The sequence below is a fragment of the Oncorhynchus mykiss genome, chromosome 11, assembly GCF_013265735.2.
Source record: "Oncorhynchus mykiss isolate Arlee chromosome 11, USDA_OmykA_1.1, whole genome shotgun sequence".
NCBI lineage: Eukaryota > Metazoa > Chordata > Actinopteri > Salmoniformes > Salmonidae > Oncorhynchus > Oncorhynchus mykiss.
In genome coordinates, this window is record NC_048575.1 from 52,394,899 (window position 1) to 52,419,495 (window position 24,597).

General features: G+C 41.6%; 2 protein-coding genes across 2 annotated transcripts in view; one reads left to right on the plus strand and one right to left on the minus strand.

Annotated features, from left to right (window-relative positions):
* Positions 1–977: 977 nt before the first annotated feature.
* LOC110535928 (leucine-rich repeat-containing protein 75B) lies at positions 978–17,081 on the minus strand. Its single transcript, XM_021621317.2, has 4 exons — positions 16,505–17,081; positions 9,655–9,783; positions 7,193–7,308; positions 978–3,436 (listed from the first exon to the last, which is right to left on the minus strand). Exons 1-4 carry the CDS (start codon positions 16,784–16,786, stop codon positions 2,857–2,859), a joined length of 1,107 nt encoding a protein of 368 aa, XP_021476992.2. The 5' UTR covers positions 16,787–17,081; the 3' UTR covers positions 978–2,856.
* The window catches only part of LOC110535059 (glutathione hydrolase 1 proenzyme-like), a 29,585-nt gene continuing 6,000 nt past the window's right edge, over positions 1,013–24,597 (plus strand). The window contains exons 1-5 of the mRNA XM_036935758.1: positions 1,013–2,611; positions 19,678–19,868; positions 20,067–20,197; positions 20,422–20,511; positions 21,411–21,603. Coding sequence (XP_036791653.1) covers positions 19,696–19,868; positions 20,067–20,197; positions 20,422–20,511; positions 21,411–21,603 — 587 coding nt within the window. The 5' untranslated portion in view covers positions 1,013–2,611; positions 19,678–19,695. The remainder of the gene's footprint in view (positions 2,612–19,677; positions 19,869–20,066; positions 20,198–20,421; positions 20,512–21,410; positions 21,604–24,597) is intronic.

Genomic DNA, 24,597 nt, shown 5'->3' on the forward strand with positions numbered 1-24,597 from the left:
CTATCTACAAGCCATCAGACTGCTGAACAGTTAAACTGGACTGACCACCTGCTCTGATTCTCTGCACTTTAACAAACACGCATGCACGCATGCGTGCACACACACACACACACACACACACACACACCACACAAACAACACAACTGCTGCTGCTACAAGACCTTTATAATGAATACTGCACAATTTAAACACTTGCCCCTCAATCCCCCTTCCCCGAATACACATGTAAATACTGGACTATAAATTGTGCCTTCCTGTATTATATTTATGCTCAAATATTTAATATAGTCTACTGAACCATTTACTTTATGTTGGTATTCTTATCTTTCCTTATTTCTTATAGCTGTTGCATTGTCGAGAAGGAACCTGCAAGTAAGCCTTTCGTTGGACGGACGACACATACAACTAATAAAACTTTAAACTTGAGGCCTCCCGAGTGGCTCAGTGGTCTAAGATACTCAGTTCTAGAGGTGTCAATACAGATCCTGGTTCGATTCCAGGCTGTATCACAACTGGCCATGATCGGGAGTCCCATAGGGCGGTGCACAATTGGCCCAGTGTCTTCCGGGTTAGGCCAGGGGGAGCTTTACTTGGCTCATTGTGTTCTTGTGGTGGGGCCTGCAGGCTGACCCTCAGTTGAACAGTGTTTACTCCGACACGTTTTTGTTGAAAAGTGCGGTTTGGCCGGTCATTTTTCGGAGGACGCATGACTTGACCTGCCCCTCCCGAGCCCGTTGCAGCGATGAGACAAGATCGAAATTGGGGAGAAAATTACAAATTGTAACTTGAAACGAGCAGGTCAAAACAACCCATAGAGACAAACAATTAGCTCCTCATAGGTAATAAATGGATTCTCACATCCTCTCTTGTTTATACCAGCTCCCACACTCAATAATAACTTAAACATAGAAATGATTAAGGCTCTTGTGACCCTGATGCTGATCCTTTCTGGTAAACTTCATCCTTCAAACAGTTGCTTAGATTCACCGTTTTTATTGGCAGTGAAATTTCATTCAAGATATGGCATGAGATATACATACAACGACCCAGTAGACAAATAGTATAACAATGACACGCGACGCTAACGTATATACCACGTGAGAAAAATATTTCCCTGTCATAGTTCTCTCCCAGGACAACACCTTTGATCTTGTATTTTTTTAAACACACACATACCTTACACACAAAGCACTTTCCTGTGCTACATTTCAGTGAACATGACAGTACTGGTAAGTCATTACTTTATTAATACCTTCATCTTGTGTGTCCCCTAATTGTTCCAGCAGAGTAGGTTAGTGTGCTCCTTTTCACAATTAGAATAATTACGGTAATTGCATGGTTCGACAAAGGACACAACATCAAAGCAGTAATACAAACCGTTACGACAGTAATCAGACAATACACAACAGCAAACACACATTAAACACCCTCACACATATTCAATCAGATGATACAACTATATTACTTTGTTATTCAATACATTGACTTCATTAATATCAGTTTGCTGAATGACCCTTATGTATACTATGGTTCCAGTGTGGTTAAGCTTCTCAGATATTATTGCGAGAAATGATTAGATGACTTGGAATAAACAGTTTAACGCATCAATGAGTTTGAAATGGACCTGAAGTCAATACATTTCTTACAATTCTTTAAGTGCAATGCAGCACAGAGCGCAGCTGCAGTTGGTAAACCCAACTTGACTAGCATGTGTTATTTTAAAGACCACCTCTATTCAGCACTACACCATACCCACCATGCTGATTATCAGCCCTGGCAATATAGCCTACAACGGAAATGTAACAGTCATGTTCCTCCCTTAAAACAAACAAGTAAGCACATATAAATGTTAATAATGACATATTGGTATAAAGGGTGGTCAGTATGTGTTTACATGTTGGGTACCCTTACTACAAAGAGATGAATGGGTTCACTCTTGGGGGTTGGCTGTACTGTCATTGATCCCACATGTATCCTAAAATGTAGTGGCTATGATAATGACTCAAATTGCTAAATGGAGCCGTGAATATCGGGGTTTTGGACACCGCAAACAATCAGTGAAAATAATCTGTCTATCGTTGAGTCCTACCTGTTGTCTTATAAGATGCCTTTGTTCATCTGCGGTGCACTAAAAAAGCCTGTGGAAATAGAACAGAGACATGTTTTGTGTCATCATTTACATCTACGTAGGTATTCACAAGTGGACATTTCGAAAGGGGGGGAAAAAGCAAAAAGTCTTGACTTAGCAGTTTTGCTGGCGTCACGTGACTGGTCGTCGGCTGTATAGTCTGTTGAACTTGTTTCACAGCCTTTGTTGAGAGATTAACAGAGAACACACAATGTGGAGCTAGGCCCTGCCTGCCAGGGATAGTCTCGGTGACAGTCCTGGTAGAGAACCCGGTTGGGACCTGCTGCTTCCAAACCAACAGCAGCTCATTAGACCACCAGCGTCATGCCGCTCCTCCGTCAGGCCGTCTGATCTGAAGTCCTTGGGATTTGCTCAACAGCTGCAACTTTAAGAGAGCGAGAGAGAGAGCACCTTTTCCTAAATTCGTTCAGCCCCCTCCAATGAAACCACACCTCGTTCCCAGGAGCACCATCCGCCAACACAGTAAGTCACTAACATAATCGTCAGTTACTGCGGTGGTCTTGTGTGGGTTAACTCATAGATGGTGAGAGATTATTTGGTGGCTGTGTTGGGACAAGGGTCTCTGAATGTGTGGCGCTGAACATCCCTCATGCCACAATGGGTGACTGGGCTCATGGTGTGAGGGGCAACAGGGGAAAGGTAGGAACTGGGAGCTGTGGGAAGGCCTTTCAAATACAGCAGGGCCGAGCCAGGGGGAGGTCACCGCATCACCTCTCACAGTAGTGTAGGGTGAAGTCCTTCGAAACCTTTCCACCCCCAATACCCCAAGGCTCCAGCTCATCTTCATCTTCCTCCTCTTCCTCTGCCTCCTCCTCGTAGTGGCTGGGCTCCTCGATGGAGGTTTCCATGTGGTAGCAGTAGGGCTGACCCTCTGTGTACTCGTAGATGGTTGGCAGGCTGCTCTTCAGGCTGCAGCGGCGTCGTAGGGCCACTAACAGAGGCTGGGGCATGGTGAAAATGTCCAAGTTGTTGCTCAAGTCGATCCAAACCAAGCTGGAGAACTTCTTGGGGTCCTTTAGGATCTCAGTCAGGTCTTTGACTATGGCCAGGGTCAGCCGGTTGCCATTGAGGGCCAGGGTGTTGAGTTTGGGCAGAGACCCCAGGTGGGGTAGCAGGATACGGAGGTTCTCGTCCAGGAGCTCTGTGAAACTGATGTCTACAGCCACCACTGCATCCCCACTGTTCTGGAGGTAGAAGGCCACGTGGCGTACGTCTCGACTGGAGAGAGGGATACCAGACAAGTCGACTCTGTCAGTAGATACCTTTCTCTGCAGGGTTGTCTTGAGACTGTAAAGGGATAACAAAAATATATTGAAAACATGTTCAGACATTCTTGGATATGAAAGTACACTTGCTCAGTTAAGATATCTCAGAACTTAAGGAACAGGAATGAGGGATATAGAGGGGCTGAGTGCGGAAATGTTGGTCTCAATTGTATCATCTATATGTGTGACCTGGGAACATGGCCTTCGTGCCATATTGTGTTTCCTGTGTTGTATAAAGGAAGGGGGTTGGGCACGCTTGGAGTGGAAGGCTGAATTAGAGTCTCCAGCATGAGGATTTAACAGTGTACACTGTGAAGGGCCAAAACATACGAAACACCCAACCTCCTCATTCAGAGAGTGAAAAGAATTGCGTTCCTTATTACCAATTGCCAAAAACATTTACCATCTGATTATATGACACAAAACATTACAGGGCTCATTTCTAAAAGAGAACTTGGTCTCAACATGACTCAAAATAAAGGTTAAATAAAAACATTTATTGGCTTAGTTCAAAAGTCAAACCATGAAATTGCAATCCTGTTTCAATGATTGAAACGAGATGAAACAAAACATGTCTAGAGAGACAAAAATGGCATACATTTGAATCAACTAAAGTTGCTGGCATAGAAAATGTATTTGATTGCATAAGTTGTGTTGCTTCAGTGGATTTAACTACTTTTCTGTAAATGGCAGTTGTGGGTTCCATTTGATATGAGGCTGTGACAAAATGTATTATCATGTCTGGATATCTGTCTCAGTGTATAGCCTCACAGCATGAGAGTATCAGAGGCAAATCCTCCTGCCTTTTGAAAGATGACATTTGTGTGATGTTGGAGTCCATGGCTGGATTTATATTAAAGGTATTGCACTTTGATGTTGCTTTAACGCTGACTTCCAGGAGTTGGCATATCATATCAGTGACTCATTCTGAGCAATGACGAAGAGAGACAAGGGCAACAACCACTGATCAACTGCACTGTTCTGCTTCATAAATACACATTACATTTGTATATCATCTGCATACCACCCTATAACAACTTTTCCACATGGCAAATATGCCATACTGTTTGAGGACTTCAGTGCTTAACCAATCCCCATTCTCCAGCTGACAGAAGAGCCCTGAGTCTCTGATGTAGTATGGGTTTGAATTACAGCGTCCCCCAGACATTCATCCTTTCTGTCCTCTGAGTAATGCTTCTGGACCTGACAGGAATAGAAATCAGCCGTAGAAATGTCATTTCCAAAGGCTCACCTCACATGTAAGTGTTACAGCAGTGCTGTGACACAATGGTGAAAATATGACTCTCTAATGTGAGTTTAATAGACAGGGGTCAGGTGTTCTGCCACTGTCTACTCTCTGTTTAGGGCCAAATAGCATTCTAGTTTGCGCAGTTTTTTTGTTAATTCTTTCCAATGTGTCAAGTAATTATATTTTTGTTTTCTCATGATTTGGTTGTGTCTACTCTCTCTCTCTCGCTCTCTCAATGTCACCCTCTCTCTCGACACTCTTAGAAAAAAGAAGAACCCTTTTTAGTTCCAGGTAGGGTTCTAACTGGAACCAAAAAGGGTTCTTCAAAGGGTTCTCCTATGGGGACAGCCGAAGAACGCTTTTAGGTTCTAGATAGCACCTTTTTTTCTAAGAGTGTAGAAACAGGATCTTAATTGAGCCCTGCACTCCTTTACGGCCCTTTCAATGAATTTATATTGTGGTCATTAAATCCAGAGGAATTTATATTGTGGTCATTAAATCCAGAGGAATTTATGTTGTGGTCATTAAATCCAGAGGAATTTCTTACAAGGGTCTGAGGGTCACTGTAAATTAGAAGGCTCATTGTGTCCCAATCTGGGTCTGACATTTCCAGGAATCTGAAATCATTGAAACTAGGCTACTTGAGCGTTTATAAATGTAATTGGAACAAATATAAGTGGATACCAAGATTCAGTCATAAATTATGCAGAATGAACACAAAAATATTGTTTTTAATTACCTAGGCAGGGTAAACTGCTAAATATAGTGACTGTCAAAATGAAGAGCCCCTAGAGAGGCAGATGGCCATGAAAAAGTAATACTGCTATGCACTACAGTTGAAAATCATTTCTTCAAGGAGCCCATATATCCCCTGAGCTACTGCACAGCGCATATCATTTTGTTTTTGCAAAGTCCTTCATGCTTAAAGCATTGCTCTTTAAACAGTAAACATGTCATTCATCTTTTCCCTTCACAACCACAGTAAATCCCAGAGCAGAGGGACAGGAGCAGAATGTCAAGTCGAGTCAGACTGAATAGCCAGGTTACCGCCCCTTATTTCCCCCTCCTCACCCCAGGTGTCTGCTGCACTCCTGCTGGCTGGCTGCAGGTGTGACATTTCAACTTGTGACAGACAGACAGAGAGGAAGTGGCCATGCCAGGTTACCAACTGTCATCATCCTTAGCTGACTCCTGTGTGTACAGGTTCCCTGTGGATTGAGCTGCCGAGCGGCGCAGCAGTCTAAGGCAATGCATCTCAGTGCTAGAGGTGTCACTACTGACACCCTGGTTCGATTCCAGGCTGTATCACAACCGGCCGTGATTTGGAGTCCCATAGGGCGGTGCACAATTGGCCCAGTGTCGTCTGAGTTTGGCCGGGGTAGGCCGTCATTGTAAATAAGAATTTGTTCTTAACTGACTTGCCTAGTTAAATAAAGGTTCAATAAGAAAATACAAATGATGATGGTCCTGAGATACTGTATTCTCATTAATCTCATATACAGTAGTATACAAATAAAGAGTATGTCTAAACCTATGAAGAGGAATTTGCAAATTAGCCGGGTGAGAATAAATAAATAAAAAATAGAATATGCCATGAAATATCTATAGCAGCAAATGTATTGTAGTGAAACTGCATAGTCGGTGGTTATTATGCATTAGTTTAGCAGTGTGGTATAATCGTGCGCATTGCATAGCATTAGATTTGTGACGGTTAAATGAGCTCCACTGATAATATCTGAGTTCAAGAATATTTGCCCCAGAACCAGAAATCCTTTATTTTATGTTTTGCTCCAACTCAATTAACTCTGAATACAGGAACCCTTTACAAAGTGCCATTAAGTGTTGAATACGAATGAGTGTAGTTTCCTTAGAGCTGAACCTAAAAGCGATGGGAGGTGATGACTAATGCTTGTCCTGCTGCCTGCCTCAGACTGTGTCAGATAACCACTTCATCTACAAGTTCAATATGGGAACATGCATAATCATATCCTGCTTATTTTTCATTAACATAATTACTAAAGACTCAGAAACAGAATAACCTGTCAATTCATTTGCAAGCGATTTCCATTTTCATGATTTGCACATCACTGATTACAAAACTGGCTGGTACAAATAATGTGTTTTCATCTAAGGAGCCAATGTATCTTATTTCTATACAACCCCTCTATTTCATCCAAAACCAAACTGGCCACGTTTGTAGGCAGGCTACTGTCTGTATGGAGAGTGGCCTGTTCTGAGTCAAAGAGGACTGATGCCATTGCACAAACCATTGCTGTGGTGACAGCAGCACCACACAGAGGAATGATTGACACTTCTGGTTGCCTCTGTGGTCCTGACCTGCCTGGCCAGCCCAGAGGCTGCTGTGTTCCAGCCCTATTGAATGTCAGACAAACCCACTCAAAACTCACTTAGGGTGCTTGTCATAAGTCTGGCTGTGGCATTGGCACCATTTTAGATGGCGGTGTTAGCATTTGGGCAGTTTAGAGAGTTTTATGTGTGAAAGACTAATGGCTAGATGGAGGAGCTTACCAGGCCTGGGACTTCCGCCTGGACATGCTCTGTCTGAGCCACTTAGAATGAGGTGTCAGGTGATAGATCAGCTGTCTGCAGATCTTATCTGATGACTTGATGGTGTCAGCATCTTTCTGGGGGAAGAAAGGCTCAAAGATAAAAAGTGAAGTGTAACAACAAAATAATACCAGATGCCCTCTTTTTTGCTTAGTTCTAAATATGGTTGTTACTTTTTGAGACCACGTTTAAGAAAAATACAGCACATTATATAACAGCTCAACTTTTGAGGTACATTGTCAATTTAATCAGAGCTGGTGTGCAACAGTGTGGAAAACAGGAGTCATGGTGAGGAAATAAAGAGGCCAGATAAAATACAAAATCTAGTGAACACTTTTTCTTGTTATTTCTATCCGTTGTCTGTTTATTGAGTTTATTTTATTTTTACAGGGACAGTGCACATTAATCAACTTTATGTAAAGTCTAACTTTTGGCATCCACATCCCATTTCAACTCAATGTGTAACTGTCGCAAAATTGAAAAATGATCATGTAATTGTTTTATCAATCTTCCAGCTCCTCTGTATGTGTCACACCCTGATCGGTTTCACTTGTCTTTGTGATTGTATCTACCCCCCTCCAGGTATTGCCCATCTTCCCCATTATCCCCTGTGTATTTATACCTGTTTTCTCTGTTTGTCTGTTGCCAGTTCGTTTTGTTCGTAAAACCTTCCAGTGTTTGTTTCCATGCTCTTGCCTATTTCTTGCTCCTGTTTTCTAGTCCTTCCCGGTTTTGACTGTTCTGCCTGCCCTGACCCTGAGACTGCATGCTGTTCTGGACCCTTTACACCCTTTCTGGATTATTGACCCCTGCCTGTCTTGACCTGTCGTTTGCCTGCCCCTGTGGTTGTAATAAACTCTTGTTACGTCTGCATCTGGGTCTTACCTAAACGTGATAGTATGGTAATAATACACTGGTTGTCACGTTCGTTGTATGGAGGAGACCAAGGCGCAGCGTGGTAAGTGTACATACTTATTTTATTAAAGAAAGAACACTAAACAAAAGTGCCACTATATAAACGAGTGCTGACAGGCAACTACACATAGACAAGAACCCACAAAACCAAAAGGGAAAATGGCAACCTAAATAGGATCCCCAATCAGAGACAACGATAAACAGCTGTCTCTGAATGGGAACCAATTCAGGCCACCATAGACATACAATTACCTAGACTTACAAAACCCCTAGATATACAAAAACCCTAGACAAGACAAAACAAGCATACCCACCCTCGTCACACCCCGACCTAACCAAAATAACAGCGAAAACAGAGATAACTAAGGTCAGGGCGTGACACTGGTGAGAAGAAGGCAGTGGGAAGGCAGGCCTCTAAATGGAAGATACTCCAAAAAAGAAGATGAGTAGGCGGCCAGTACGTTGTAATAAACTTTCGTGAACTATTAACAGAAAATATTTACAAAAGAATACATATAGGAATTGTTAATAGTTCACTAAAGTTTATTGCAATGTACTGGACGCCTATTCGTCTTCTTTCCTGGAAATAATACACTGACATTATTATAGCATTAGGGTTGCAAAGGGAGGGTATATTACTGGAAACTTCCAAAGTATACCAGTAAACTACTAGAATTTCGGTAACTTTAAAAATTTATTTGGAATTTTATAAAATTACATTAGTGGGTACTTCAGATTATCACAGGTGTCTGTAATTATCTCTGAACCCTCTATGTGGTCTTATCACAAATACAATTATTTAAATAAAACAATTATATAATGACAAAGCTCTAAAACATTATCCTAAATATAAACCACCAACTTAGTGAATACCATTGGTGTTTAATATGAGGGTTTCAGCATGAATCCTTCATATATTTTTTCTCCACACTTTTATTTTGCAATGTCAATATGTACTTGTTTATCAATGATTTGGCATCAAACTGGTGGCAGTTCTGAAAAAGTCAACAACAAAACATTATGCCATTGTTGATTAGATGCTTTTGTCACTAATTAACTATTTTTGTATAAACGCATGACTGTAAGTCGCTTTTGGATAAAAGCGTCTGCTAAATGGCATTTATTATTATAATATATTTTCTCTTGAAATTTTCTCTTGTATCTACTAGAAACTCATGGACAATATGGAGGCAGATATAAAAATGAATACTATATATGAGTTATCCAAGGATAAATTACAAGTTTCCATAGATTGCCATATATTTTCTGGTAATTAGTTAAATTTGGTAAATTACCGGCAGCTTTGCAACCCTATATAGCACCAATCATTATAAAGCCAAACCATTTGCATGGCAAATGTGGAAGTCTTTCCTCATTAGTGATTGTATTGGAACAGCATATCATTCTATTCATGATGATACTTGTTCTGTCGACATCTTGATTTCTGGAAGTTTGATTCCAAGCTAAGCAGACAATACACCTTGAGATAAGGGTTTTGGAGATCTTACCTTCTTGGGACACTGCATCTCGCGAGCCAGGCTTAGCAGCAGCTCATGGGAGATGGGATCCACCAGGTTGAGAAAAGCAGCGTTCTTATATAAGATGTCATTTAGGGATGTTCCTTCCAAGCCCAGATCCTGCCAAATCAGACAAGAGACCGTATTACTCAAAGTGCCTTAAGGCCACATTTCTCACTCTTCGTATTTTATGAAAACAATGAATTGTGTACAAAGAGCAGCATTATCACAGACACATCTGACTGATGATATTATGAAATGATGAAATCGACAAATCTGTTTGAAGTGCAGGACTAGCTGGATATATACGGTATAAAGAGGATGTTGAGAAGTTCCAGCAATAATGTAATGTTACTGTAGATGAGACACAGACAGAAAACTGTATTTAAAAAAATCTCTATTAATTTAAGGGGTGAAGGCTTTCATCTGAAAAGAGCTATTCCTGAATACTGTAATGTGCTTAATGTGCCTTGCACCAGGCAGAAGCATTACTTTTAGGATATTCACCTACACCTCTGTGATTTAAAGTTTCAGAGAGCTTTAGCATGCCACAGCATTGCACAGTCTGCATCTCTTAACTTTAGTACTATGGTGTCCTTCTGATGAATCCTGCAGGATATGAGAGTTCAATAAACATGATATGATGGATGAGCATTTGGTTCCTCTTTTGATGTTTAATGCAGCATTTTGTTTAGGTCTGCCATTGCGCAATACGTTCTAAACATTAGACTAAAAACAACTAATCTATGAATGGCGCAGACACATTTGTGAGGGCAGACAGACACAAAAGAGTTGCTACAGTACATGACGGGTTGAGAGAATGTTTTTAAGGTGAGAATGATGTCTGTAACAAACTACAGATCTGAGCCAACTGAAATAAATTATTTGCGTACACCTTTTAAGCCGCAAATGAAGAAGTAGGTAAGGAGAGAAAATAGGGAACTGAAAATGAAAGATTTTCACAGGCTGCATAGAATAGCTGTTCCTGAGTCCTCTACAAAGGCCTAATTAGGCTGTGTATGTGAGGGGTAGAGATTGGATGCGCACATAGAGAGAGCTGAGAAATTAAAGACATGGAGGATGGGAACACACACACACACACACACACACACACACACACACACATACACACACACACACACACACACACACACACACACACACACACACAGAGAGAGACACACAAAAAAAGTATTGATTGCAATGGACAGTTTGGGTGGGAGGCTAGCAGCCACCCATTACTGATTTCCCTTTTAACAAGGGCACCAGTTAACACAAACAAGACAACACATGGGTGGGAAGTTCCTTCTCTTTTTTTCAAGAGCGAAGGTCTAAAAATACTTCCTTTCTTTCCTTTGTTTGTGTTTGTGGCCCACATCTGATCATCTCAGAGGCAGGCACTGAAACAGGATCAATACGGATGTAACCGCACCACACCTGAAGCAACGAGGAGTCCTTTTTAATGAGATATTGTGAAGAATAGACTTTGCTACCTTACTGCAGACGCAACATTATGAACTCAGTTGCCTATACAGGTACATTTTCATTCTTCAGTTGTTACAGTAACTCTAACCTAACCATAGCATGTCTACTAACTATACAGTGGATAATTGAGTTACAAACCAAAATATAATTGAGGCACGTGCCAATTTGCAATAGCCTGAATGCTGATAACGTGAGTCTTATTCAATTAAAACAGAGCTAATTTAAAAGAGGGTCCCCTGTGATGTGGCTGTCATGCAGCTTTGGCACTCTGGGTTATCTCCTTGCCTTGATTAAAGAGATTCTACAATCTCCTCTGTCAAGTCTTCAGCGTAATTAACTACAGATTGGACAACCTCTGAAAGAGAGAGGAGCTTACGATTGAGCTAACAAACAGGACTATCAGATGTACTGTTATAGCGCATTAATGGTCATGTTATCATACTGACAGTATTCTTATAGAAATGACTCATTTTTCAGCTGATAACATGCTTTGAAATCTGATCCGTCCCTAGAAACATGATGCATAGATAGTGAATACATAGAGCCAAATCCAAACTTGACAGAATGGATTATACTTGGGAATTTTCAAGACATCTTGTATTCCTTTTTCTTAGTGTGATACTAACCATGACTAAGCATGAAGTGTAGCAATCAGTGAACTACTTGTAGTTCAACTAGTAACTTAACTACATTTTGCAGCAGCTTGGTGGTACTGGAACTAACTTTAAATCAAATCAAAAGTTTATTTGTCACGTGCGCCGAATAAAACAGGTGTAGACTTTACAGTGAAATGCTTACTTACAGGCTCTAACCATTAGTGCAAAAAAAGGTATTAGGTGAACAATAGGTAAGTAAAGAAATAAAACAACAGTAAAAAGACAGGCTATATACAGTAGCGAGGCTATAAAAGTAGCGAGGCTACATACAGACACCGGTTAGTCAGGCTGATTGAGGTAGTATGTACATGTAGATATGGTTAAAGTGACTATGCATACATGATGAAAAGAGAGTAGCAGTAGCATAAAAGAGAGGTTGGCAGGTGGTGGGTGGGGACACAATGTAGATAGCCCGGTTAGCCAATGTGCGGGAGCACTGGTTGGTTGGCCCAGTTGATGTAGTATGTACATGAATGTATAGTTAAAGTGACTATGCATATATGATAATTAGAGTGCATCAGTAGCGTATAAAGAGGGGTTGGGGGGGGCACACAATGCAAATAGTCCAGGTTGTGTTTGGACCATTCTAGTTGGTTGTTGATGTGGACACCAAGGAATTTGAAGCTCTCGACCTGCTCCACTAGAGCCCCGTCGATGTGAATGGGGGTGTGCTTGGTACTCCTTTTCTTATAGTTCACAATCATCTCCTTAGTCACGTTGAGGAATAGGTTGTTATTCTGGCACCACCCGGCCAGGTCTCTGACCTCCTCCCTATAGGCTATCTCATCGCTGTCGTTGATCAGGCCTACACTGTTGTGTCGTCTGCAAACTTAATGATGGTGTTGGAGTCGTGCCTGGCCATGCAGTCGTGAGCGTCGGAGACGGTGTAGTATGATTCTATTTGGGCATATCAGGATTTCTTGTAAGCTAGAGTCCTGCACCACATCTCTACCCTTTAGCTCAGTGAGATTGTTGCCTGTAATCCATGGCTTCTGGTTGGGGTATGTACGTACAGTCACGGTTGGGACGACGTCCTCGATGCACTTATTGATAATGCCAGTGAGTGATGGGGTGTACTCCTCAATGCCATCGGAAGAATCCCGGAACATGTTCCAGTCTGTGATAGTCACTGGTGCTTCCTGCTTTAATTTTAGCTTGTAAACAGGAATCAGGAGGATAGAGTTGTGGTCGGATTTACCAAATGGAGGGCGAGGGAGAGCTTTGTACACGTCTCTGTGTGTGGAGTACAGGTGATCTAGAATGTTTTGCCCTCTGGTTGCACATTTAACATGTTGATAGTAATTTGGTAGAACTGATTTAAGTTTCCCTGCATTAAAGTCTCTGGACACTAGGAGCGCCGCCTCTGGGTAAATGCTTTCCTGTTTGCTTATTTCCTAATACAGATGACTGAGTGTGGTCTTAGCGCCAGCATCTGACTGTGGTGGTAAATAATGTAGTTAGCTTCTTGATATGCCACACCGGTGGATGGATTATTTCGGCAATTGAGAAATGCTCACTAACAGGGATGTAAACCAATTTGCGCCCCAAATCTTTGAGAAAATAACTTTTTGTGCATGTGGAATATTTATCTTTTATTTCAGCTCATGAAACATGGGGAAACACTTTACATGTTTTGTTTATATTTTTGTTCAGTATAGACATTTTTGCACATTGATTGAAACTGAAATACAGAAATATTTAATTTACACTTACAAGTATTCGCACACCTAGGACTGTGGCGCTCATGAAATATTTCAGCCTGAGATTGTCAAGCAAATAAAATTCAAATACAATTTTATTGGTCACATACACATGCAGATGATGTTAATGCGAGTGTAGCGAAATGCTTGTGCTTCTAGTTCCGACCGTGCAGTAATATCTAACAAGTAATCTAACAATTTTACAAAAACTACCTTTTACACACAAGTGTAAAGGAATGAATAAGAATATGTACATACAAATATATATATGAGCAATGGCCGAACAGCATAGGCAAGATGCAGTAGATGGTATAGAGCACAGTATATACATATGAGATGAGTAATGTAGGGTATGTAAACATTATATAAAGTGGCATTGTTTAAAGTGACTGGTGATTCATTTATTACATATAATTTGTAATTATTAAAGTGGCTAGAGATTTGAGTCAGTATGTTGGCAGCAGCCACTCAATGTTTGTGATGGCTGTTTAACAGTCTAATGGCCTTGAGAAAGAAGCTGTTTTTCAGTCTCTCGGTCCCAGCTGTGATGCACCTGTACTGACATCGCCTTCTTGGATGATAGCGGGGAGAACAGCCAGTGGCTTGGGTGGTTGTTGTCCTTGATGATCTTTTTGGCCTTCCTGTGACATCGGGTGGTGTAGGTGTCCTGGAGGGCAGGTAGTTTGCCCCCGGTGATGCGTTGTGCAGACCTCACTTCCCTCTGGAGAGCCTTACGGTTGTGGGTGGAGCAGTTGCCGTACCTGGCGGTGATACAGCCCGACAGGATGATTGTGCACCTGTAAAAGTTTGTGAGTGTTTTTGGTGACAAGCCACATTTCTTCAGCCTCCTGAGGTTGAAGAGTTGCGCCTTCTTCACCACGATGTCTGTGTGGGTGGACCATTTCAGTTTGTCCTTGATGTGTACGCCGATGAACTTAAAACTTTCCACCTTCTCCACTACTGTCCCGTCGATGTGGATAGGGGGGTGCTCCCTCTGCTGTTTCCTGAAGTCCACGATCATCTCCTTTGTTTTGTGGACGATGAGTGTGAGGTTATTTTCCTGAGACCACACTCCAAGGGCTCTCACCTCCTCCGTGAAGGCCGTCTCGTCGTTGTTGGTAATCAAGCCTACTACTGTAGTGTCATCTGCAAACTTGATGATTGAGTTGGGGGCATGCATGGCCACGCAGTCATGGGTGAACAGGGAGTACAGGAGAGGGCTGAGAATACACGCTTGTGGGGCCCCAGTGTTGAGGATCAGCGGGGTGGAGATGTTGTTTCCAACCCTCACCACCCGTCAGAAAGTCCAGGACCCAGTTGCACAGGGCGGGGTCGAGACCCAGGTTCTCGAGCTTGATGACAAGTTTGGAGGGTATCATGGTGTTAAATGCTGAGCTGTAGTCGATGAACAGCATTCTTACATAGGTATTCCTCTTGTCCAAATGGGTTAGGGCAGTGTGCAGTGTGATTACGAGTGCGTCATTTGTGGACCTATTGGGGCGATAAGCAAATTGGAGTGGGTCTAGGGTGTCAGGCAGGGTGGAGGTGATTTGATCCTTGACTAGTCTCTCAAAGCATTTCATGATGATTCAACATTATGTCAATGCTGTACTTTACCTGTGTGAATCTACGTAACACATTTCCCCTGTATATCTTTAAAAATACTGAGGCAAAACTTGAATTAACCAATATGAAATGGGCCGATTTCTGGAACCGTCAGCTGCTCACTCTCCTGCTGTAACAGACGAGGTCCATTACAGAGAATGGGCTGGCAGTAGGGAGGAAGACATTAGGGGAAGAGAGAGGGTGAATGTGTAGCTCTAATGGGTGCATTAGACAGCAGAGAGTGGAGGTGAGATCCTGCCCTGTCCATACCAGGGGATAAAGGGGTGGGATGACAGGGAGGAGGGGGGGCAGCACTCACACCCACAGTCCCATAAGACAATAGGAGCAGAAGAGTAGTCAACCGGTGACCTGTCAGTAGAAGAGACTGTACCGTGAGTTAGGTGGACTGTGGTGGGGGTATTGATCTGGGCTGTGCAGACATCCAAATTGCACTTAGACTAATAACTGAGAATTGCCATTTGTGCTTCGTTTCAACCCAACGCAAGAAATTGTAGTGGCAAATGAACCTTATTTTAAGCCATTTATGGACAAAACACAGCCGACATGACATAGGTCACAATTAAATTGACCAAATCAAATGCAGGTTTTCCAACAAATGTCAATACTAAACACATTATATTAACATTACATCATTATGGGTGGAATGGCATAAGATAATGTAATGAAATAGGAACACTTTATTAATGAAAGAAATCAGCTTTAATTCTACAGAACGACACTTAGTAGTAGTCCCATGTTTAACACCACTGCTGTTGCACATAGAATTCCCTATTTATGAGAATAAATAGCAGAATCACTCTATCCCACAAGCTGGTCCAGCATCCTCTTTCTGGTATTATTAGAAACTCTGAAAAGTGCATGCACTCAGACAAATCTGTGTAATATGTTATGTCTATCATATTGTGAATAGTAATTGTGATGTTGTTCAAGATTTATTTGAAATAGCAGCAGCACATGGAAATGACCAGATGCCAGGGATGACAGTGAGAGTAGTGGGCCTAATAGTTTACAAACACCCTTCAAAAACAGGTCAATAGTAGAAGCACCTGTGGCCACTGTATGGGTGGGTAGTCTACTTCAAATGTAGGTTCAATAATGTTGAGGTGCTCCTGCATAAACGGAAATATTGGGATTTATCCACGACAGTCTAAATTACCCATGCTGCATATGATGCAAGGTTTATATATCTGTTCGAAAAATTCTCATCAAAATTGTTGGAATGGGACAGACAATACACATGGTGACAAGCAGCGCAGTGATGACAGGCATTTGCCATGAAAGCAGATCGATGCACATTTGCGCGATGTAGGCCTACTGTGCGCAATTTTGATCGATTCATACGCAATAATTCCAATGTAGATAGTTTGTCCTTACCTTCCTCAATAGTTTAAGCACGTCGGTTGCCTGATCTATCCTGCGATCACGGAGCAGCTTTTGTATCTCTCGGATCCATGCCACTCGCCTCACGTAGGGGCTGTGATTGGACCGCCTCAGCATCCCCGGCAGTTTATCTGATTTCAGCATCATCGTAAACAGAAAGTCGCCGCCTTGAATTCTACCGCTGTCGCCTTCTCCTGTGCTGTTAAGAGGCTTGCAACGCCTTTTCGTAAAATTCTCATTGTCCAGACTACTCTGTCTACTTAATCTAGAACCCATATTTAAGTGTTTATATCGACAGTATTTTACAATTGCACAATGCAACCATAATACTGTCTAAACTCAGAAATATACCCCAGTTCAATAGCCCATATGTTATCTGTAGCCTATTGCCTATTATTCAATACTGACAGCAACACAGCACAATATTCCTGATTTACCTGTTACCGGATATTCAACGACTGTCTATTGCGCCCGTGACACATTTACGAGGACAGACGAATGCTCTGTTAATTTGATGATCTCTCAGGGTCTACGTGTGCCAGTATGCTCGGTGGATGCTCGTGCCTTTACGCTGTTGTTTAGGTTTGTGCAGTGTTGCACGGCAGACACCAGGCTCGTGGCGCGCATAACCAATCACAGCCTTCGTGTGCCATTGCGCGCCCTACGAAGTTACGACACGCCCTTCTCACGACTTCAATTTAGGAAGGTGCATGGTATGGCCACTGAGTGCACACCAGTTGTGAATAAACTCTACCACCTTTATTTAGGCTACTGTGACATTGCACTGTATTTGCATTAAACCTTTTGCAGCAATCATATGGATGGCATGGGGGTTGTTTGTTATAAAAATGATCAGTGAGACCAGTTTGGGTTGGGGCCACAGTGCTTTATTGTCTTACATTCATTCCCTAGTCACAGGGGCCATCAGGGGTTCAGAACAGTATGCAGCAATAATAGACAATGGTAAGCACATAGAAATAGAATCCTACTATTTGGAACCCTATCTATGGGTGAGCTGCTGTTAAATCCACAAGGGAGCACATTCTGTGCATTTGAGCAATCTATGGAAGTAAGTTCATCATCAACTATAAGCTGTGTGATTTGTACTATCAAAATGATTAGGATATAATTGTTTGATATTGAGATCATTTTTGGGGGGGAATTGGAATTCTGTCAAGTGTTCTGACATGGTTGGCAGGGATGAAACACTGTAATTTGTTGTGAAATAGGCTGTTGTGTGATTCAATTATAATCACTTCTGGACTCCTTCAAAGAGCATATTATGCATCTAATAAAGGATTACAAGGAACTTTACAATTTTAAAATGCAACGTGAAAAATATTTTTGTCTCAAAAACGTTGGTTGTTCACTATTTGTTAACTGCTTGTTAACTCGGTATGGGGGTTTTAACCATCTGTTCTGTCTAGAATGACATGGCTACCCCAATTCCCGTCAAGTCCTATCCAACTACTTCATATGTCTCCAGTGTTTGTCTGGTAAAATATGGTATGTCTGGCCAAATCAACATTACTGAACACTGAACACGTCATTTAATTGAGGCAACATGCTGTTGTGTGTGCCAAAGCTAGTTATGGCAATTTAGTGTGGTTATAAAAATGATTACACATGCTGATTAGGCTATGTTGATTACCGGTCAATTACAGAGACAGAACATGTGGTTAAGGCTGAAAGTAAGGAGCTTTTTATGCTGTAAATCAGTAGTGCTGCTGGACACCACAGGACTAGGCTAAATGTCACTGAGTAACTCATTACAGTGTTCAGTAATTCATTACAGTGTTCAGTAACTCATTACAGTGTTCAGTAACTCATTACAGTGTATTTTTGTTCTCTTCTGAACAGCTTAGTTCTAAAGTGTAGGCCAAATATCAGATATCAGGGTTACATCTATTATGTAAGTGTTGCCAAATGGTTGTTAATATAAAAAATTGTTATTCTATAACACAATGTACTTTATGGTGAAGAGTACATTGATGTGGTTGCCATGTTTTCTGCCAAGGCAATTCCTCAGAAATGGAATTACAATGAGACTCAGATTTTTCACTTTAAAATATATTTCAAAGTTTAACCAATAGCAGAAACCGTCATTTGAGATGTTAAACTTTGAAATCAATGGATTTTGTTTGGTATACGTTGAGTTTACATAACATGACATAGACTGACCAGGTGAATCCAGGTGAAATCTATGATCCCTTATTGATGCGAACGGTTCACCACCCAAAGGACATCCAGGCAACTTGACACAACATGGGCCAGCATCCCTGTAGAATGCTTTCAAAACCTTGTAGAATCCATGCCCTGATGAATTGAGTCTGGGGCATGAGGGCTTTAAGTCAATACTAGGAAGGTGTTCTTAATGGTTTATACACTCAGGGTATTTGTCCAATTTCTTGTATCTTACTCTTAATTTTATGCTTCCTATGTAACGGAGACCGGGGTTGGTTGTCACAATGTTTGTCACAGGGCTGTGAGATCATTTCAAGATAAACATGTGTGTCCTCTACTGGAGAGGTCATACACATGGTAAATTCAGGCCAGGATCGCAAAACATTGAGGGGAGAGGAATATTATCATTTTTCAAGGGTGAAAGTAAATATTCACTTGAAATAAAGTGTATCATCATTAGACAAATGTACAATCACAAGGAATTCACACATTTACATTTTTAGACTCTTATGGTCAGCTCTGCTCCCTGCTCATTCAACCTCAATCCCAGGTAGTAGGATACCACGATTATCTACCAGTAGTTTTTCTTTTATTATGCTTGAGTTGAAAGTTTAATGGAGCTTGTCAAATAGAAACCATCACCTCCGTACCATTTTGCAACTCACAGAAAACATTAAGTGACACATGCAGGGAACTCAACAACAGCCTCTGACAGTTTAGACTTGAGTCACATGTATATGATTGAAAACCCACAGCATGCTCCATGGGGGACCTCTGCATTGGGAGGATAGTGATGACATTAAGATACAATGCCCATGGCTCTTCGCAGGTTCCTTTGACAGTGTTTCATCAGGCAGACACAGCACTAAGACTAACTGCATGCTAAAAAAGCCTATTACTTCTAATTATATAATCATTTGAAACAGGAAGATACAGTAGCTGTAAGGCTTCTGTCTAACTGTAAGATGTGTTGGTGTGTGTTGGTTCCCCTGGGCAGGAAAATGGTCAGGAAGTCCCTGGTGGCTGGCCTGGTGGTTTTGCTGGTGGCTGCAGTAGGAGTGTTCGTGGGGGTGTTCATGGGGGTGGGAAACAAGAACCCCATCTCACCCTCAGACCATTTCTACTCAAAAGCTGCCGTGGCTACAGATGCTGGGATATGCTCTGAGGTGGGGAGGTAAGTAACGTAACACGAGCCAACTAATTCCCTTTGATACAATGATTCATGGTACAAGCTTAGTCTAATGACAGGACAAGATTAAGCTCTACAAGGAGCATTAAGTGTGTGTGTGTGTGTGTGTGTGTGTGTGTGTGTGTGTGTGTGTGTGTGTGTGTGTGTGTGTGTGTGCGCGTGTGTGTGTGTGTGTGTACCTAGGGACATCCTGAAGAGGAACGGCTCAGCGGTGGATGCATCTATCGCCGCCCTGCTGTGTGTTGGCCTCCTGAACGCTCACAGCATGGGCATTGGAGGGGGTCTCTTCTTCAACATCTACAACGCTTCCACAGGTGAGTCAGTGAGTCCTCAAGACACCACAAATTAAAAATCAAATCAAATGTATTTATATAGCCCTTCTTACATCAGCTGATATCTCAAATTGCTGTACAGAAACTCAGCCTAAAACCCCAAACAATAAGCAATGCAGGTGTAGAAGCACGGTGGCTAGGAAAAACTCCCTAGAAAGGCTAACAAACACATCCATTTGTCTGTATTTTGTATCACTGCTCGACAGGGAAGGTAGAAACCATTGACGCGAGGGAGACAGCCCCCATGAACGCGACAGAAGACATGTTTGGCAATAACACCCAGCTTTCTCGGAAAGGTACCATTTTTACTGTTCTGGAATGTACGTCAGGTTCAGGGTAGACTAGGCAGGTTCTGTAGTTCAAACCATCCTGAGATAACAGTTGAATAGTAATATCATAGCTGTCATGTATCACAGTGGGGTAGGGATGGAGAGAAGTTAACACTGTGTTTGAACCTTCTGGCAGCCTCTTCCCTGATCTTCCATCATTCTAAGGAAAATGAGCTCTAACCTTCTGCATCATATTGTTAAGTAATTTTGTAATCAATGTTCATCAATTTCAATTATCTTTATCTGTCTGCTACCCAGAGCTTGTAAAGTTCTGGTCTTAAATGAAACAGACAGAATTCCCAGCTCACAATTGATCAGATCCAAGTTTATTTGCGAGAGCTCCCCTGTACATTCACAAAGACGTTCCTTTTATAGCATTCTAACCTATGCACATACATACACACTAAGATTTGGATTCTCTCTTCTTCTCCTGAAGTTTATTACCACTCAGCTGACAGTTCCAGTCCCCCACAGATACGGGAAACCTGGAGGGGCTCTCCCTGTCCTATTTTATCTCTCCAGAGTTATTGCTTGGTCGGTTCAAACATAGGCTAAGCATCCTCTTTGCTTTCGTTAGGCACACACATACATTCCTTTCTTCCCCCCTCCAACCTAGTTGGGGCTGTGTTTATTATTTTTAATTACTCCTTGTTCATGCTACATAACCTCTAATCCCTAATGGTTAAGTTTATGTGTAGAATTATTTAATAATTTATCTTAAACCTTAATAAAATCTTTTAACACATATGCATTGCTAAGGGGGCAACCTGTCAAAATGGGGAAATGGACTGATATGCATTTTAAATCCTTTCTGGGCAGGGTTCCAACTTTGTGCAAAATGTGGTAAAGACTTCTTTGCATAACAGGTGGATTGTCTATAGCCATTCCAGGGGAGATCCGTGGTTACGAGATGGCACACAGGAGACACGGCAGGCTGCCATGGAAGGAGCTGTTTGAGCCAAGCATTAAGTTGGCACGCGTAGGTTTCCCTATCGGCAAAGCCCTGGCCAAGGCCATCGCCAGCAACAAGGACGCTATTCAAGGAGATGCCAATATGTGGTGAGGATAGGACAGAAGATCAAAGAAAACAAATATGGGGGGACAAATTCTGTAATTGTTATATTACTATTACTACCACTATTACCACTATTATTACTACTACTATTACTACTAAAACCACTTCTACAAATCTAATAATATTGACAACGACAGACTTAAGTGATATGGATGGTTGATAATAGCTACCCTTTAATGAGAGTGTAAATGAAATGTTCTATAACAGGGATGGGCAACTTTGATGGGGGTGGAGGCCACAAAAAATCTGAACTCATTATGAGGGGTCGCAGTGGCTCGCAGGTCTGTGTACCAACATCCATACCCACACATACAGTCAGTGTCGGCCCTAACCTTTCTGGCCCTAAGTGATATTTTGTTGGGGGGTGGAGAGAAGATTTAGCAATTGCATAACTCATTTCATGCAATTCTATTCATTTTGCCATGGGACTGAGAGAAAAATGTGCAGTTTTACAGCTCATTTCCTGAAATTCTACAAATTTTGCCATAGGTGTTACGGTGCGTGAATGAGGACCCAAAAGCGAATTAACGTAAACAGAGCTTCTTTAATAACAAAACATACGTAGGCTCAGATGGACCGGCAGATTCCGACAGGACAGGACAAGGTTGCAGCAAACATGACGATAGTCTGGTTCAGGCATGAATAACACAAACAAGAATCCGACAAAGACAGAAACAAAAACAGAGAGAGATATAGAGGACTAATCAGAGGGAAAAAGGGAACAGGTGGGAAAAGGGGTGACGAGGTAGTTAGGAGGAGACAAGGAACAGCTGGGGGAAAGAGGGGGAGAAAAGGTAACCTAATAACGACCAGCAGAGGGAGACAGGGTGAAGGGAAAGGACAGAAACAAGACACAACATGACAATACATGACAATAGGGTGGAGAATTGTTTTTCAGTTTTGAATATGATATCTGAGTAACAGTGAATAACAAAATCAATGGGGTCCCCTGGTCGGTAATTTGACCATGATCACTACACATTTAGATAGCTGGCTAGACTAATTTACCAATCAATTTTTTTTTAGCTAACATAGGCTAGTTGAGTGACTGACATAACAAGAAAAAAACAGCTGATGTCCAACAACATTTCTAAATGTCACCTTGTGTGATCTACTATTCTAACTCTCAACATTAAGTTCAGACCCCGACTGAGTTCATCCCTGCTCAATAAAGTGCTGTAATTGGATGATTAGTTGGATTTTACCACATTGATATATTGCAACCAAAAAAATGTGATTACATTGATGTCCAAAATTCATGGCTTCCTCTGTGATTTATTATGACCGTTGATGATTTGATTGGCCGCTGTAAAACCTATGATGACAATGCCATGGGAAAGCTGGTCCTTTTACTTGTCGTGTCTTTGGCTATGCCGGATTAATTGATAAGACAAGCCATTCTATAAAATCATTTCTCCGTAATTAATATCACCTGATTGAGCTAATCATGTAAATGTAATTAACTAGAGAGTCGGGCACCACGGAATAATATTTATAGAGCTGTTATCTTCCTGTCACGATCGTTGTATTGAGGCGACCAAAGCGCAGCGTGGTGTGAATGCATGATTTAATGATTGACGAAAAAAACACGAGGTACACTAAAACAAACTAACAAGACGAACGTGACCGCTATAGAAACTGAGTGCTAACATGCAACATGACATAGACAATAACCCACGAACCACAATACAAAACAGGCTACCTAAATATGGTTCCCAATCAGAGACAACGACAAACACCTGCCACTGATTGAGAACCATATCAGGCCAAAACACATAGAAATAGACAAACTAGACATACCACATAGAATGCCCACTCATATCACACCCTGACCAAACAAAACATAGAAACAAACAAAGCAAATCATGGTCAGAGTGTGAAACTTCCGAATAAACTCTTAAAGAACTAGTAATATTTTACATCCATAGCAGTCAACATTAATCTTCATCTTACTTCAGTCTCATCTGAAAGTTGTAAATTCTTGGTCATCTGCAAGAACCCTGGCTAACAATTTGAATCAGCAATACAAAATTGGGTTTAATTATTCATTTACCTGCAAGAACCCTGGCTAACAATTGGAATACCTAACTAATCACACAGAATTCACATAAACAAAGAATGAATTATACATGGATAATTCTTTACGTCATAGAAAAATTTCCCTTGCGGGCGGAACAGATATGACAGCTTGTTACACAAAGGAAAAGGGTCTGGGTTGAGTGAAAGAGCGGGAAGACAGGAACCAAGGCGAAGCTGTGCTATCGTAAATACAGTATCCTATGCATTCTAAATTACCGCCCATTTGGAAAAGGAAAATGCAATAAATATTTACTCTGAGCTGCGCTTCAGTAGGTTGGTGGTAGATGGAAGACCGTGTTGCCAAACCGAGTCCTCTGTCCTTTGAAGAATGTCTCTGGCGGTCACTTGGATAAGTTGTAGTAACGTCGTTGTGTGGTAGATGGGATACTCTGTCTGTTCCTTCCTAACCTGCGTTTGCAGCTGCGGTCGCTAACTCAACGGCTAGGAGGTATCACTTCTGTCGTGAATAAGAGTTCAAAGTTGATACCATTCGCAACCAAAGTTCATGCTGATGTTGGCTTCATTCTGTAGTTTAACTGAACCATTCTGACATAGGATCGTCATCCTCATATCCTCGGAACAGAAAGTTATGTTGTCGTCAAGGCTTTATATAGGAAGGGAGAAGAGGGGTGTGTGTGAAAAGTTTTATAGCCCTTGTCCCTTCACAAGGGAGGGCCACTGATTGAGCAACCCTATCTTATGAAAACCCACATCTCATATTTTAGAAGATAAAATCACATTTCATCCCATCACAAATCATTTCATATTCAAACATTTAAATTGAATTGAATTGAATTGAACTCTGATGTGTAGACTTTCCACTGTAGAGTTTATGTCATCTTATCATTGATGAGAATGTCTCAGATGACAATCGAACTGACATCATATTCATTAAGTAC